General features: G+C 37.3%; 1 protein-coding gene across 4 annotated transcripts in view; it reads left to right on the forward strand.

Annotated features, from left to right (window-relative positions):
* Positions 1 to 17,286, forward strand: part of Ric1 (RIC1 homolog, RAB6A GEF complex partner 1) — a 99,199-nt gene that overhangs the window by 27,183 nt on the left and 54,730 nt on the right. For 3 of the 4 annotated variants that reach the window (NM_001427735.1, XM_006231255.5, XM_006231256.5), the window contains 2 exon segments: positions 868 to 975; positions 8,398 to 8,477. In NM_001427735.1, the coding sequence (NP_001414664.1) occupies positions 868 to 975; positions 8,398 to 8,477 (188 nt within the window). 4 annotated transcript variants of the gene reach the window in all.

The following is a 17,286-nucleotide window of genomic DNA, read 5'->3' on the forward strand; positions in this document are numbered from 1 at the left end:
CAGGAACTAAACCACCAACCAATGAGTACACATGGGCGGACCTATGGCTCCAGCTAGATTTGTAGCAGAGAATGACCTAATCTGTCATCAGGGGGAGAGGAACCCCTTGGTCCTGTGGGACATCAATGACCCAGTGCAGGGGAATGCTAGGTCTCTGAGGTGGGAGTGGGTGGGCAGGTCAGGGAGCACCCTCATAAAGGCAGGGGAGAGGGAGAATAGATAGGGGGATGTGGATGGGAAAATTAGAAGGGGGATAACATTTGAAATGTAAGTAAATGAAATAACCAATAAAAAGATGCTTTTTTGGGCTTTATTGATATAATTTTTCTTTAGTTTATTTGACTTTTGAATGTTGAATTAGTCTTGAATGACTATGATATAATCCACTTGGCCGTGGTACATGGTTCCTTGTTAGATTCAATTTGCTGATTTTTATTGAGAAATTCTGCATCTAAATTCGTGAGAGGCTCTAGTCTGCTAATTTTTGGTTTTTCTGTAGTAGTTTTTGTCTGGTTTGGGTAGGATACTGTTGGACTCACAAAATGAATTAGGAAAGATCCCAATCCCTTGTCTCTCTTGTCTTAGGGAAGGTTATAGAGAACTAACATAATTTCTTTTTTAAATATTTGGCTTAATTCACCTATGAACATAGTTAGACATGGTTCTATTTTGGAAAGTCACAAATCTAGCTCATTCAGTGGATGCATGCATAACATCTTGCTTTTCTTTGGTAACTTATGTGAACTATTGAAGGTGGATGGTTTGACATTTGCAACAGCTTAAAATATTTCCAGTACATTCTATAAATAATAGCTTGTATGTTTCTGTGATATACTAATAACTTCAAATATACTTATTTTCTTCCAGCCCAGTGTGTTAATTGTAACATACAAGGAACCAGCTAAATCGTCTGCTCAGTTTGGATCTTACACACAAGCTGAATGGAGGCCGAACAGTACCATGATAGCAGTGTCAGTAAGTAGACTTTCACATTGCTGTTTTTGTTTAAGGAATCCTAAAGTTGCATTTAAATGGGATTTTCTAAGATGAGTTCATGTTAGTCTTTCACACACATAGTATCTTTTTGTGATATAAAGCTATACTGATTTCTGTGGCCTATGCTACCCTACTCTGTCCCCTTGCAGCCACTGTTTTCTTTTTTGTTAACTTTATCCCTTCTGCTGTCCCCAAACAACACTTGTGTCCCTCTCTTTATAATCTTCTGAGCCAGCCCCTTTCTAGTCTGTGGAATGTCATGTTGACTGGGCTGCTCATCTGAAAATGTTCCCGATGACCAAAAGTATCAAGTAGTTCTATACTTCTTGTAGCAGAGTTGCAGATCTCACAGACCCTGCCCTTAACCTCTGAGCCACCTCTCCAGTCCCAGTTGTTCAATTCTTGATGAATTATCAAGTTGTATAGTACTGCTGTTATAGTTTATTTGAAGTGCCAGTGCTGAGTGTGAAAAGCTGAGAATTACTCTGTGTGCACAGCCTGTATACAGTATCTCCAGATTTATAAAATACTCAAAGAAGTTAAGAAAACTAATTATTAGTTCAGAACAAACTTAAGTAGATTCCTCTAAGAAGGGCATTAATTGAAAGCAAAAATAACATATGAAACAGAAAGGACATAGTTGGACAGATTCTGAGGCTTGTGAAACTCAGACTTTTAAGCCCATGTTGGTTGCTTTTAGTTTTCGTCACAGATAAGAACTGAATGTTTAGACTAGTGTTGCCCAACAGCTGTTTGATGGCTTAGTGGTGGTAAAGTTTTGTTGTAAACTTTTTTAGCTTTGGCTGAAATTAACATTGTTTTGAACACAAAGAGTTACCTTCTCCTTAACAGGGAATGGATGACTTTGGGAAATAGCTGGTTTTTGTGTGTGCTGGGATTATTAAACCTGGGCAACATACATGCCAACTCTACCACTAAGTTATACCCTGCATGTAAAACAGCTTTTGCTATAGATTTGAGAAACAGTTGAATTCAGTCTGAAACTGACATGTGAACAGCCCCATGTAGGAAACTGATGCATTGTGAAGTAATTTCAGTGACACTAGCAACATTATTTGAATCATACGTCGTGTCAGACTGCTTTCAATGCTTCTAATACTTTCAGAGGTCAGGAAGAAAATCTGTACCCCACATGGAATTCTCAGAAAATCAATTTTCTGAGTTCATACCACAATTCAAACAGCATTCTTACAACCTTGATACAAATGTAAAAACCTGGTAACTTACAGGGCAGCTTTTATACAAAAATTTTTTGGTAAAAAAATTTTTTAGTTGTGCAAAAGAGAAGCTTCTACTGTTCATTGGATTACACACACCTATAATCCCAGCACTCGAGGGGCTAAGGCTCAATTATTGCAAGTTCAAAATAAACCTGGGCTACATAGCAGGGTCCAATCCAGCCAGGGCTAAATACTTAGCAAGAGCAAGACTGTGGGGTGGGGGAGCTCATATGAAGAGATCTTTTAGATGTGATATGTGTAAATTATCATTACTGGCAAACATTAATAAAGCTTTGCATTTAGTTTGATCGCTAGGAATAATAGCATTAAAGCCCAATTAACCAAACTTTTAGCCCCTTAAAAAGAATTATATTCTTACTGAAGTGGATGTGTATCAGACTGTGACAATTATAAAACTTTAAAAAAAAATCTTCTGTTCTGATCATAGCTTTTAATTTTTTTGTAATTTGGAAACTCTGACATCTTAGATCTTTGTTTTCACTGGAAAAAATCACCTTTTCCTGTTTCTCTGAGAGCCACGTACCAAATAAAGATCATCCTTACCTGCCAATGGCTTCACTCATTTCTTCCCATGTGATTTGGGCTTTTTATTGCTATGGGGATAAAACACCGTAGCCAAAAGGCAGAGGAAAGGGTTTGTTTGATCACCAAGAGAAGTTGCCACAGGAACTGAAACAGGAGCCGAGAAGGAGTGCTGCTTACTGACTTGCTCCTTATGGCTTGTTCAGCCTGCTTTCTTAAAGCAACCAGGATCACCTGCCCAGGGCTAGCACTGCCTTCAGTGAGCCTCCCCACATCAACCACGAACTAAGAAGATGTGCTATTAACTTACCTACAGCTCAGTCTTAAGGAGGCTTTTTTTTTTCAATTGACAGTCCTCTTCACAGAGTACGAAAGCCTGTGACAAGATGATGTAAAACTAAGTAGGCCACCATGTAAACCAAGGCAGGTTTCCCCCTTTCTTCTCTACTTCCTGGAAGACTCTGATCCTTCCTTTGGTGTGGCATGTTTGTATAACTTCCTCCCCAAACTGTAAAAGGCAAACTCTCTGTTCTATGGCAGGTGTCTCCTGACCTGTTGACCTCACCACACTTCAACCACAGCAACAATGATAGGTCCATGACCTCTGTAGCTCAGTGAACATATCTAAGCTTGTTGATTAAATGGTTTTGATTGGCTACACAGAGAAACCCTACTTCAAAAATCCAAAATAAATAAAGAATTTCAATACCTAGACTTGCTCAGTGATGATTTTGTTTGTTTGTTTGTTTGTTTGTTTGTTTAACATATCCTTTATTTCCTATGGTTGTGTATTACTTTACAGTTTCTTTGTATGGGTTTTAAACTTTAGTGAATATTGTTGAAACTCTTAAAAAAAAGTTCTCCCAGCTTTCCAAGGTTGGGTTTGGTTTTATTTTCACTAAAGCTTCCTATTATAACATTGTTTCTCCTCTACCTCTGGGTCCCAGAGGCAGAGCCACTCTCTCACAGGAGTCACCTAACACCATTGGAAATATATTTACATTGCAATTCATAACAGTAGGAAAATTGTAGTTATGAAGTAGCAATAAAAATAATTTTATGGTTGGGGGTCACCACAACATGAGGAACTGTACTAGGAAGATTGGGAACCACCTTCCCCAATCATTTCTCCTATGTGTGCATTCACTGTAGCTTCTCTTCTCTTGGTAGCCAGTTACCTAAGACTTTAGATCTTATAAGGAGGTACTCAGTGATAAACATGCCCAGAAACCACCTCAGCACCTAGAAATACACTCCACCCCTCCTTGGTAATCAGAAGTGTCAAGTCATGGTGAACAAATATTGTCCACCCTTACCCCAGTCAGACACTTAGGACAAGAGTTGACCAAATGTGGATAGCTAAAATGGATAGAACTGACCAACTCCATCAAGCTCTTTCCTGTGTGGTATAAGTGTTCCACTTAGATTGAGAGTTTGATGTCATTATTTTAGCTCAATCTTGTCAAGTTTGATAGGTGATTTTTTTTCTTTTAGAATTTTTGTGCAGTCTTCCATGATGTAACCCTCTCTAATCTTAAGGAAAGTTTGAGGTAACTGTTACTAATTGTAGTTGAAATATATGAATAAAAAAGAAGGCTCCAGTGGTAAAATACTCTCTAGAGTATGTGTTAAGTAGGTTGTGTGAGTGTTGGAGTCAGTTTTATAAACACATGGGGAACATTTTCCCTATAGAGGTTTCAAGGAAATTTTACCCAGTGTTTAATTGACTTTCGCTTACTTTTCCTTCTTGACTTTTTTGAACAACCAGTAGACTTATTTTGATATAAAAATTCAAATTCTTTTGTCCTGGGTCAGTTGGGATTTATCTTAGAAATAAAATCTTAGCTGCTCAGTTTCAGTCTGGAATGGAGGGCAGGCAAAGGTACAGTGTCTTAAGGCTCTGCACCATTAGCTGTGAGGTTTGCAGCAATGCGCACCTCACGTATGGAAGGAAAGAGATAGATGGTGGGAATTACATACTTTAATTTGAAATGAAGTCAGAATCAACGTTTTCTCCTCAGTTTATCTCTGGACCTTAATATTTTAACTTGTAAGTTGGATTAAAAAAGTATAACATTGATTAAAGTTGGTAACAATATGAAAAACATTGATCTGTTGTAGTAAATAATATTTGGTAATATCTTCCTCACCTTAGATAATTTAGGTCCCAAATAAAAGACACAAAACCGGGGTTGGGGATTTAGCTCAGCGGTAGAGCACTTGCCTAGCAAGCGCAAGGCCCTGGGTTCAGTCCCCAGCTCCGGAAAAAAAAAAAAAAAAAAAAAAAAGATAAAAAAAAAGACACAAAACCTTTATATTTAGGATAAACCTTAAAGCATTAGAACTGAGCAGATAATCTCATAAGCTAGTTTATTTACTTCCCTGTCAACCCTGAGGAATCACTTGCCATATTCCTCCTGGGCCACTCCTACGCCTCATGGCTATGCACTCACCTACACCATGGTGAGTTTCCTTCTCCCATGTTTTCCTTCTCTCCTCATGTCCATCTCTTCTCGTGGACCCTGCCTGAGATTCCCAAGCCTGGGAACTCCCAGTTCTGCCTACCTCTCTTCTGCCCAGCTATAGACTGTAGGCATCTTTATTAACCAGTCCTGGGTAACTTACAGGGCAGCTTTTATACAACAAAAGCTGGTTTACATGAGGGTCTGCTTGTCTTGGAGCCACTAGATCTTGCAGTCCAAAATTTAGCATTTGAATATATAGCAACACATTGCTCTTTTAAACAAAAATTTATAATTGGAGGTCACACACATCCTAAGATCAATACTGATTAAAAATATTTCATATGGGGGGAGATTGGAATGTAAAGTAAATAAATTACACACACACACACACACACACACACACACACACACACACACACACACACACCAAAGAAAAAAATATTTCGTATAATGGAAACTTATAAATTAGATTACATTGAAGTATTAGCATTAAATTATTTAACTTATTGCAACTTTTATAGATATAAGAGAAATCGAGATACATTCATTTTCTTGTTCAACATTCATGGAGTCCCTGTATATTACAGGTAGCATGTAATCAATGGAGATAGCCTGTGGGGAAATTTCCTTGAACTGTAGAGCATGGTGGGGATGTGCTTACAGAGCATGTGTGGAGACCAGAGAACAAATGGCAGGAGTCTGTTTTCTCCTTCTACCATGAGGGCCTAGGGACCAAATTCAGGTTATTAGGTTTGGCAGCAAGTACATTTAACCGGCGAGCCATCTTGCTGGCTTAGGATACACTCATTCTCTGAGCCAGGGCCTCAGAACCTTCCATGCAGACTAGGTTGGTCTCAGCCACACGGAGATCTGCTTGATGCTGTCTCCCCATTGTTGAGATTAAAGCTGTGTGTCACCATGCCTAACGAGGAGTAATAATTTTTGATAAATGTTTATCACCCTTATTTCAGCAAGCTTGTTATCATACCACTTTCCATTTGTTTGTTGATGTCTGTATGCACAATTAGTACATATTATCTTGGGAGAACAGTATAATTTGTGATTTATGTGTTTTCTTATTCTAAACATGTATAATAAAGACTTTGAAAATGAAAATAGAATTTACAGATCTATATGAAGAATTTAGATATTTCAGTCTGCTCTTTCGTAGTTATTTGAAGAGAACAGTGAATTTTGAATGGTTGTATATATGGATGTTATCAGAGGCAATTAAGACTGATATCTGAAAAGATTAAGCAATGGTTACATGCTTTCTTTATATAATTTGAGAGTCATGGAGAGAAAGGTCATTATAATAGTGCACAGTAACAGATTTAGTGACTATTAAAGGGACAGCATATATTACTAAGACTTTAAAATTTGTTCAAAGGCAGAACTGTTTATGAAATATCAGTAGTAGATGTCATTGAGATTTAAAAGTATGTTGTTTGTTATACACAAAAGTCTGAAATACTTATTTAAAGTGATTGATACAAATTATCAAATAGTAAATATTTGTCTTTTCAGTATCATATTAGATGAAATGCTAGTACAAAGTGATGTTTTATTCTCATTGACATTATAGTCCTGTGTATGGTTTATTACTTTGCTGTGTATTGTATTAGCATTTGAGTGTCTGAAGTGTTGAATATTTTGACCTTTGAGTGACTGATTTTTCCAGACAGTATTTATATGTTAACGTTACCATCTTAAGAACTGACCATTCTTTTTGCCTTTCCTGCCCAATGAGGTGTGGCAGTAAAGATTTACAAGATATGATTCTGTATAGGGTAGGATGTATTTATGACTTTTGCTGTGGTTTGATTAGAAGCATTAGCCTTTTGTTTTCCTACCACAAGAATGTAAAATTGCCGTGAAAAAAAATGAAAGATAATCTTTCCTGAACAATCTTTATTTTCTTCTTTAATATCCTAGTAAGTTAAACTAGTTGTTGAGATTATATTACAGAAGGATACGATATAGTTAAAAGCAAACCATGGCTGTCCTGGGAAATCCGTTTCCTTTCATTCCATTAACTGAAAAACAGGAAGCTAGTAATGGAGAGAAATAGGAAACCCTGGATGATTTCTTTGGTTTGGATTGTTTCTACTTTGGATTCATCTTCACTTGCCTCTGAGTTGGTAGAAATTCAGTGCTCTGGTAAAGAAGTTTAGAGGAAGAACTGCCACTTTATTGCTTGATTTAATACTGAAAAATTCCTCTAAGAGCAATGAGACATAGTTTTTAACATATTTATATAAATGTAAGGTGGTTGTTCGAGCTTTGTAAATCGGATGTATACCATGGTCATATAATACAACACTGTTTTTGTATTGTTTGTATTTTTGTTGTTGTTTAGTTTTATTTTTGAGCTAGAATCTCTTAGGGGCGCCCAAGATGGGCAGAAACCTGCTTCAGTCACCCAAAACTACATTTTTTTAAAAATACATTTTCTATTTTTATAATATTTAGTTACTTTAGAAATTTAGATGTTCGTATTTGAACTTCCAATATTCTTTTTTTTTTCTTTTTTCTTTTTCTTTTTTCTTTTTTTCAGAGCTGGGGACGGAACCCAGGGCCTTTGCACTTGCTAGGCAAGCGCTCTACCACTGAGCTAAATCCCCAACCCCAACTTCCAATATTCTTATCTTGGAAATTAGAGATTGACTTTAGTTAGCTGATGTTTATATTTTGAATTGTCAAGATTTGCTCTTACTATTTTTCCTAGTATCTCACAGTATGTCTTATAGTAAGGGATTAATTTTTTTATTTTTAACTATATAAATTTATTTTGATAAACGATAGTTTGGGGGTACAATTAGACAATTTATGCTTTTACTACTTGGTTATAAGCTTTTCAAACTTACAACCACACTTATTTGCCACACGTTTGTAGCATTCAAAGAGTGCCGTGTGTTTTCCACAGTACTCGCCTGTCCAGTTGTTTTAGAATGTTCATGTCCACAGTGTTCTACAAACTGTTGATTTCAGCTACATAGTTTATAAAATATTTTTAACATTTGTTGAACACTTTTTAAATGGCTTATATTAAAAGTCAACTTACATATATAAAGAGACTAGTCCTGTAAAAATTAAAGCCTTAGATGACAGTTACAGCATTCTAATTCATGATTAATAAAATTCTCTTTCAGACAGCAAATGGCTACATCTTGTTTTTTCATATTACATCTTCAAGAGGGGATAAATACCTTTATGAACCAGTGTATCCCAAGTAAGTCTATTGACTTTTATTCTTTTAATACATGGCTTGCATGCTTAATATTTTTTTAAAAAACATTGTACTTTGGGGTTATCTAAAGTCGTTAAGTTGCCAGCATTTCTAAAACGGTGCTTCAGAAATTACTAGTCTTTGAGCAGTCATTTTTTAAATTTAAGAAATATGTAGTTAAGTCAAGGAACACTGAGTGTTGTGGGTCTTCGGCTTCAGACTTGCTACTGACATGCTTCATCAGATACTCTCTAGTCTTTGTTAGAAGGGAGAGCTGAGGGATACCATAAAGGGGGGACAAGACTTGGTCCATGCCAGGCTCCTCTGCCTGTTCCTTATACACACATAGGGAAGACACACAGTTGCTGCCTCCCAGCTCAACTTCGGGGGAACATGGACTTTGCTCCTTATCTTTAAACTACCATTGCAGTTTGCACATCTCCTCCAGAGCATTTATATAAACTTTTAAATAAAACAACATATAGTTATAAAATACATCTTTTCTTCTGGGGGCAATCTACCTATATGTCAGAAGTTTACTTGATGTTACATGAGAGATTGCTGCCAATATGATCCAGAGGAAACTGCTGAAAAGATTCAAAGAGCCTTAAATATATATATTATAATGTATAATATATTAATAGATGATATATCTATATATTGATATATAATATTAAACAATGTCAAAATATATTCTAAAATATAGATATATATGCATTATATAATATATTAAATTATATATAAATATATGTATATATTAAAATGACCTTACTGAAGATGACTAGGCCCAGTTATGCAAAGAAAACCAGTGGTATGAAGTAAATGTGCCTGACACTGTAATACTCTAAGGATTGTCCCAATTTGTAGTTGTACTGAGCTGTTTATAATTGTTTATACTAGACAAACACCGTAGCACACCAATAGTCGTATTAGCATAATGTTCTGACTTCACATTTAGTTTGCACATTATTCCACACCTATAGATGAATTTCTTCTAATGTGAGCAGATACTGCAGTTTTAGGCCAGAAAGGTGGCTCAGTCACGGAAGGCCTAAGGTCAGTCCCCATAACCCACATAAAAGTTATGCCAGGCATGGTGGCACATGCTTGTCATCCTGGGCTGGGGAAGTGAAAACAGGCAGAGCTTGCTGGAGCTTGCTGGAGCTTGTTGGCTAGTCAGCTTAGGCAACTTGGCTCCTCTGACCAACACACATTTTGACACACAAGATGGTGACATTTTGGACTTTTCTTTCCTATAAAGCAGTTTCTGCCTAGCTTATTGTCCAGTTAACATCACTGAACTTTTCAGAGTTCACATTGTAAATAAAATAACTTAAGAAAAGTTTTATGTAATAGAGTAAGCTGAAATATGATCTGTATTCATGAATGAGAAACTGGAGAAAGCCAACTTGGAGTTAATGTACCGAGTGCAGTTGTTAGACCTGGAGTCAAGAGCGCGACTCCTGGGTTAGTATAGATGGAGCTGGCTCTCTTAAATGAACCCAAGGATTTGGTGCTTTGTTTTGTTTTGCATTAAAAAATTTCAATTTCAGCTTTTAATATGTCGTTTAGGTGTTTGGTTACTCCCTGATTTGTAGGATTTTTGTGTTTTGGAGTTTTTTGGTTTGGTTTTTTGTTTTGGGTTTTTTTTTTTTTCTTTTGAGAGAGAAATATAGCTAGCCAATTGATTAACCTTTCAATGGAAAAAAGATAATTATATTAGTTAGGGTTTGTGTTTCTTTGATAAAACATCATAACTAAAAGCTACTCGGAGAGGAAATGGTTTATTTCAGTTTTCATGTCCTAATTATAGTCTATCAGGAAGGGGATTAAGGGCAGGAACTGAAGCAGAAGCCATAAGAACAATGCTGTTTACTAGCTTGCTCATCATGGCTTACTCAGCCTGCTTTCTTATACCATCCAGGACTGCCTGTGTACAGGTTGCATGTCATGATAAACTATACCTCCCTCATCAGTAACCAACCATGAAAATGCCTGACAGGCTTGTCTACAGGGCAGACTGGTAAGGGCATCTCCACAGCAGAGGGTCCCTCTTCCCAAATGAGTCTAGCATAGCAGCTGGATATAAAGCTAACCAAGCACAGCACTTTGTGTGGTATTCACCTTTCCATAATCAGTATTTTCACATAGGTAAAACACACTTGTAAAAAAATAATTTAGGGTTGGGGATTTAGCTCAGTGGTAGCGCGCTTGCCTAGGAAGCGCAAGGCCCTGGGTTCGGTTCCCAGCTCCGGAAAAAAAAATAATTTAATGATAACATTAAAATGTGTGTAAGAATCAGAAAAAAATCACCATGGACAGCCAGGATGTCTGCTGTTAGCTATGACAGGGGAATGCACCCAGAAACTCTCAGCACTCTAGCTGAGGAACAAGACTGGCACAAGAACAGTACCAGCTGGCATGGGGAATCCCATAAGATCCTGCCCTAGAGAAGAACTACAGGTCGGGGGTGCTGAGAAGGGGGAATCAGTTCCCTACAAGAGCAGGCTCCAGCAGAGGATTCCAGTCCCAGTGCCCACCCCTGCTCACGCACACGTACACGATAGGGTGCATGTGCACTAAGCCATAATAATTGAGAAGCTGTGGCTATGGTTTTGGCGTGGGTGAGACATGGGAGGAGATGGAAGGGGAGAGCGGAGCAGGAGTGATGTAAATTTAATCATCTTGTATGAGTTTCTCAAAAAATGTTTAAAATAAGCTCAAAAAAAGCCCTAGGAAAAAATACACATATAATCTTTTTATTTGCCAGAATATAACTTGTAGTAACTACTCTATGAATTACTGGTACAAATACAGTTTGGTTGACTAAGGCCAGTCTGATGTGCATTTGTGTATGCCAGTACTTTCCAGAGTTGCTTATTTTAGTAAGTTTTCTGACGAAACCGTTTGTAAAATGGTATCAAAAGTAATTTTCTTCTAATTGTACGAGTTCACGTTTAAAACCTGAAAACTTGTGATCATATAAGGGTTAGAGGAAAGAGCAGGGGAAAATGGTTTTTTCAGTATTGTCACGCGTGCCATTGTAAACACTTAATTAAAGATGTCTGTCATACAGACTGCTGCACACAAAACCCCCGTCATCCAAGCTGATGCCGTCACAGGCGAGAGCTGGGTCAGAGATGGCATAGTCCCCAGCGTGTACTACTTAGCCTCTGACATCACACTGCTTCAACCTTGTTTGTGCTTCATACAGCAATCTACTTAAGGCTTATCTGAGGAGTAAGGAATAGAAAAAGCGAATGCAAAGGGTTGGTGATCATCTTGAAGGTAGAGGTCGACAGTCAGTTGTAGACATAGCACTGTCTCTTGTTTCACTTCTCTACATCCCAGGAGTTCCTCACATGAACTTTGTTTCTGGAGCATCTCAGCTTTCCTGTATTACATGACAGCATCTTAACCTCAGATGTTTATCGTTTATCGTTTCCATTACGCTCCAGCTGAGCACATAGCTTAGATGTTGGCGTGCTTAATAGCTTCCACCTAGTGTTTCTAGCATTTGTGTACACGCAGGGAGTCAGTCCACAACAACCGTGGCCATCTTATTAAAAAAACTCCTTCCATCTCCAATGTTATTTATCCTTTGATATTCTGTTTAATCTTTTGTATCTTTATAAAATCCATCTTACTTTAAAATATCTCTTCACCTTTACCCACGCCAGTATGCAGACTGGTAATGGCTTTAGTGTTGTGCTTTACATCTTCAGATTTGCCACAGATAAATCAGAAATAATTATATTTGAATTCATTTAATTAACTGTGCTTAAATATGAGTGTAGGAGATTTTGAAATTTCTTGTAATTCTTATTCTTCATAATGAAAATAACTTCAGCAATTAAACTATTAACAATCGCTATTAACGTTCTAACCTTATTTTGCTTTACCTATCTCTTTCTAACACATTTCATCAGATATGTGAAACTTCTTACCAGTTCACTGTCAGTGAGTTAGTACTAGTTGGAAAGAGATTAACAATTGTTCTTATCAACCCTTTATCTCCAAAATTTCAGCTGTTTTTTTGCAGAAGAGATCTACATTGTGGCCAGAAGTATCCACTCACTCATTTCACATGTAGAGGACAAAAGAGAGCAGAATTAGTTATGTGCACCAGAGTTTCATCAAGATCCATTGACAGTCATGTATCATCGTGAAACAAGGACACATCTGAGAAATGGGTCCTTAGAGCACTTCATTAGTCAGAACGTTACAGAACAAACATCTAGAAATGTAGGTGTTACAGTGTATGGATCTACAGCTGTTACAGCTGCAGTTGCAAACATGCACAGCATGTCACTGTGCTGAAACTACACGCAATTTGTACCATCGTACAATGGTATTTGTGTATCTATATGTATCTAAAAATGGGAAAGGTGTCTTTTTGCCTTTACATTTTTTATGAGCACAGTTTTGATATCTAAAGATATCAACACCAGGAACTTCACTTCCATTCAACTCAGCAAGCTTGTTTATATTAACATCAGCAGCACCACAGAGGCCTGGTAAGTGTGTTGTGCTTCCTGTTAACAATGGCTGCAATATCACTAACCTATGGGGATTTTCCACCCTGTTTTAATTTTATGGGACTACTATCCATTATTGAAAACGTTTTGATGGCACATTTTTATACCTTTTCTTATTATTGATAATAAGTCATGGATGATAGGTTTTGAGAGAGAAGATTTTTAACTAATTTTTCTTCCTTCTAATAGATATCTTGTTATTTGGGGAATAGATGATAGTGGTCTTAAAAATGTTTCTCTTTGAGCATCTCAAAACTTCTATGTATAGTTTGATTTTAGCATGTATCTATTCTGTAGAGTTACATTTGTGACTTCTAACTGAACTTTGTGTGCATCATACATCCATTTATGAATACACTGTATTTGTACCATTTATGAATACACTGTTTATTATTAGGATGGTTAAATTATTATTACATAATTCAGAAACTCCTCTTGTCATAGCCGCATCCCAATGGTGCCATCTGAATGCAGAGACTGATAGAATTATTAGAAGATCTGACCAGCTCCTGGAACCTGCATGCTGCTGGTGTTACGATCACTACTTCTGCTAGCAGCTTAAGTCAGTAGGACTGTGTGCTCACTTGTAATTTTTCCTTTTTTAAAAATAAAAGTCTCGGGGCTGGGGATTTAGCTCAGTGGTAGAGCGCTTACCTAGGAAGCGCAAGGCCCTGGGTTCGGTCCCCAGCTCCGAAAAAAAGAACCAAAAAAAAAAATAAAATAAAATAAAAAAAAATAAAAGTCTCTAGGAAGTATTTTAGCTTCTAGGGGTGTAACAGTGGGGTGGGGCCCAGGGCAGCTTGGTAATAAACACATTGTGTGTTATGCAGGCAAATAAAGCAGGGTTAGGGAATGAGGAGGGACTACAGCTTGAAATCGAATCCTCACTGAGAAGACGGCATGCAAAAGGATCTTAAAGAGTTTGTGGGGAATACAACACTTAGGGGAATGACATTTTGCAATAAATGAGAAAATATTGGAAGTTGTAGGTCCTAACAAAGAATTTGTAATTAGTCAGAAGGGATGTTTTTGAGTAGTTAACTATAAAAATGAAATACTATGTTGTGATTTTTTTTTAAAGTAACTTAATCCTGGAAAAGTATAAAACCAGTTAGTTCTCTCCTGCCCAGAGAACTAGCATGTACTAGAATTGATGCACTCTCCCTTTTCGTGCACACCGTAGTCCACCCATCTATACAGTCCACTTCGGCCATGCCATCCATTGCCTCCGAATCCTAACAGACTTTCTTAGTTTGTAACTTGAAACTTTTTTTCTGGATTATTATATTTTCTTATAATTTACCTCTACATGATTTAAATATATAATTTACTTGCCTTTCCCCTATATAAAATGTCTTGTGGTTTTCCGTAGGTTTTAGGATTATTTATGTTGCTTTTATTTTTTAGCTCCATTTTACTCATCTGATAGGTGGAACTATTATGCTATCTGTTCCATGAATTTGTCGGTGAGGTTAAGTTGGCATTCTCAGTTATAGTCCTTAAGTGTTTTCTAGTTGTTGTGGGGAGGTTGCTTTGTTTTGTTTCTGTGCTCCATGTTCTCTCCACCTTTAACTTTGCCGTATATAAGTAGGCAAAGTCTATAGCTGATCCTTTTGTGAGTGCCAAGCTTACCTTTCTGTGATTAAACCAATTTAAGTGGTTCAGTGGTTAAGCTTCAACTTCATCTTGTTTAAACCATACCATTGCCTCCTGCCACTCACTGGAGAGAGCCCATTAGTACAATGTGAGCATGCTGTCTGGCCTGGCTCTTGAGTTGAGAGCAGTATTTTTGTCCTTTGTATTCAAGAAGTCATTAATTCTCTGTACATTCCCATAGTACACTTTACACATTCCAGCAATCAGTGATACATTTTATTTGAAAAACTAGACTATGAGAAGTATAATTTTAAAATGTGAATTTTGGTTTTTTAGATTATAATCCATCTCTACTCTCCACTTGTCCTATATCTCTTCAGTAAATTAAAACCCATGTGTAGAAATCCTGGGTCATATCACATGTCTAGTAACTTTAGTTTGGATACTGACATCATCCTTAGTATGATCTACATACTATTACTATACATGTATAGTCCAGTATAGTAATCAGCATGCTATTATATCTGGTCTTTGTGTTTTCCATTTGAATAGTTTTCTGATTTTATGTTAAAGAACGATAAAGTTTGGTATGGGTATCAGGTAACTTGGAAAATATCCTGACAGATCTGCAGTCTGTCTGTCCTATTCTTGGTAAGGGTGGATTTAGCCTTTGCTTTAAACTTGTCTCTAAGGTGTAGCTCCTCAGAACAAGCTTCCTCCAGGATATCCAAAACCTTAATAGTTTATTCTTTGTCTGGCTTTGGGGTTACATGTAAGAATGGCTTAATAACCAGTGTTGTAAGAGGAATGAAGGTTTCTAGAACTCCTTTTCAGGGTAACTCTAACATTTCTGTTATTCTGCTTCATAAATCTGTTTTCCTGAGCATTGGGTTTCCCCACTGTATATGGTAGTCTGGAAGGTGACTTTTGCTGGAAAACTTTGTTTCTTTCTGGTTGTGACAAGTTCTCACTTTGTAGCCCAAGCTGGCCTTGAAATTCTTCTGCCTGCCCTTGGGTGTCTATAGTTGTTTCATGTATTTTGTCCCGTTTTTGCATTTGTTTTCTGGCTGAATAAATTGGAACCATTTACTCTATTAAAATAATAAAAGTGACTACCTATAGGATCATCAGTCAGTTTGAGCAATTTTCAGTTATTTTCCACTGGAGTATATTTATTTAAGCACATTTAAATATTGTGCAAATATTTAAATATATAAATATATAATCATCAGAAATATTCTCATTAATTATGGGCATATTGATAAATAATTATGGTAGTATAGCTTAGTAATGAAGAATGGCTTAGCATGCATAAGGCCCTGTATTCAGTCCCCAATAAGTCCTTTGCCATAAAAAGGAAACCAATGGAATTGTCTACAAATGATGAAATGTATGATGTAGAGAAAGAGAACATTCTGAACTTCAGAGCTGGGGTTGGACAGGCAAAGCCTTTCAGTCCCAGAGCTTGTAAGACAGCCAGAACTCCCTAGGTCAAACTAGCACATTCTTGACTGATCTTAAATTTGGGATTCATGTTTGTTACTATAAATGCCCAGTTAGCATAATTTATAAGGCATTTGTTATTAAATGGTACTGAGGAGGTCTCTAATACTAATAAGTAAAGTTATGTCAGGGTCTGGAGTTCAGGGGCATAGCAGTGGTAGAGCACTTGCATACATGCACAAGGCCTTAGGATCCCTCAGCACCACAAAAAAATGTAATTTAAAAATAAATGAATGAGGGCTGGAGAGATGGCTCAGTGGTTAAGAGCCCTGACTGCTCTTCCAGAGGTCCTGAGTTCAAATCCCAGCAACCACATGGTGGCTCACAACCATCTGTAATGAGATCCGATGCCCTCTTCTGGTGTGTCTGACAGCTACAGCGTACTGATAATAAATAAATAAATAAATCTTTAAAAAAAAATAAATGAATGAAAAAAGTAAAATAATGAATGTCCTGAGAAGTCACACTAGCATTTCATGAGTGCTTGTGAGGAGAGGAGAGGTTTTTTTTTTAAATATTTATTTATTTATTTTATGTATAAGTACACTATAACTGTCTTCAGACACACCAGAAGAGGGCATCAGAGCCCATTACAGATGGTTGTGAGCCACCATGTGGTTGCTGGGATTTGAACTCAGGACCTCTGGAAGAGCAGTCAGTGCTCTTAACCACTGAGCCATCTCTCCAGGCCCCCCACCTTTTTTTTTTTTTTTTTCAGAAGCTGAGGACCAAACCTGGGGCCTTGTGCTTACTAGACAAGCACTCTACCACTGAGCTAAAACCCCAACCCCAGTTGTTACTATGGTCTTTAAATGATATTTAATAGTATTTAAGATCCCTGCCGTGAGAATTTGTTCAGACAGAAGCCTATTGAATTTGTGTTGTAGCAGTTAACAGTATCACTGGTGTAACCCTCCAGGGTGTGTTTGAGTGACATTAAAAGTGATCGTAGTTTCTTCATTTAAAATTTCTATATAATGTTGTGGTACATTTGAAAATAGTGTATGCCTTAGTTAGGTTTCCACTGCTGAGAAGAGACAGACACCCTGAGCAAGGCCACTCTTATAAGGACAACATTTAATTGGGGCTGGCTTACAGGTTCAGAGGTTCAATCTGTTATCATCATGGTAGGAAGCATGGCTGTGCCCAGACAGACACAGTGCCCAGGCAGACAC

This window comes from Rattus norvegicus, chromosome 1 (genome assembly GCF_036323735.1).
Source record: "Rattus norvegicus strain BN/NHsdMcwi chromosome 1, GRCr8, whole genome shotgun sequence".
Taxonomy (NCBI): domain Eukaryota; kingdom Metazoa; phylum Chordata; class Mammalia; order Rodentia; family Muridae; genus Rattus; species Rattus norvegicus.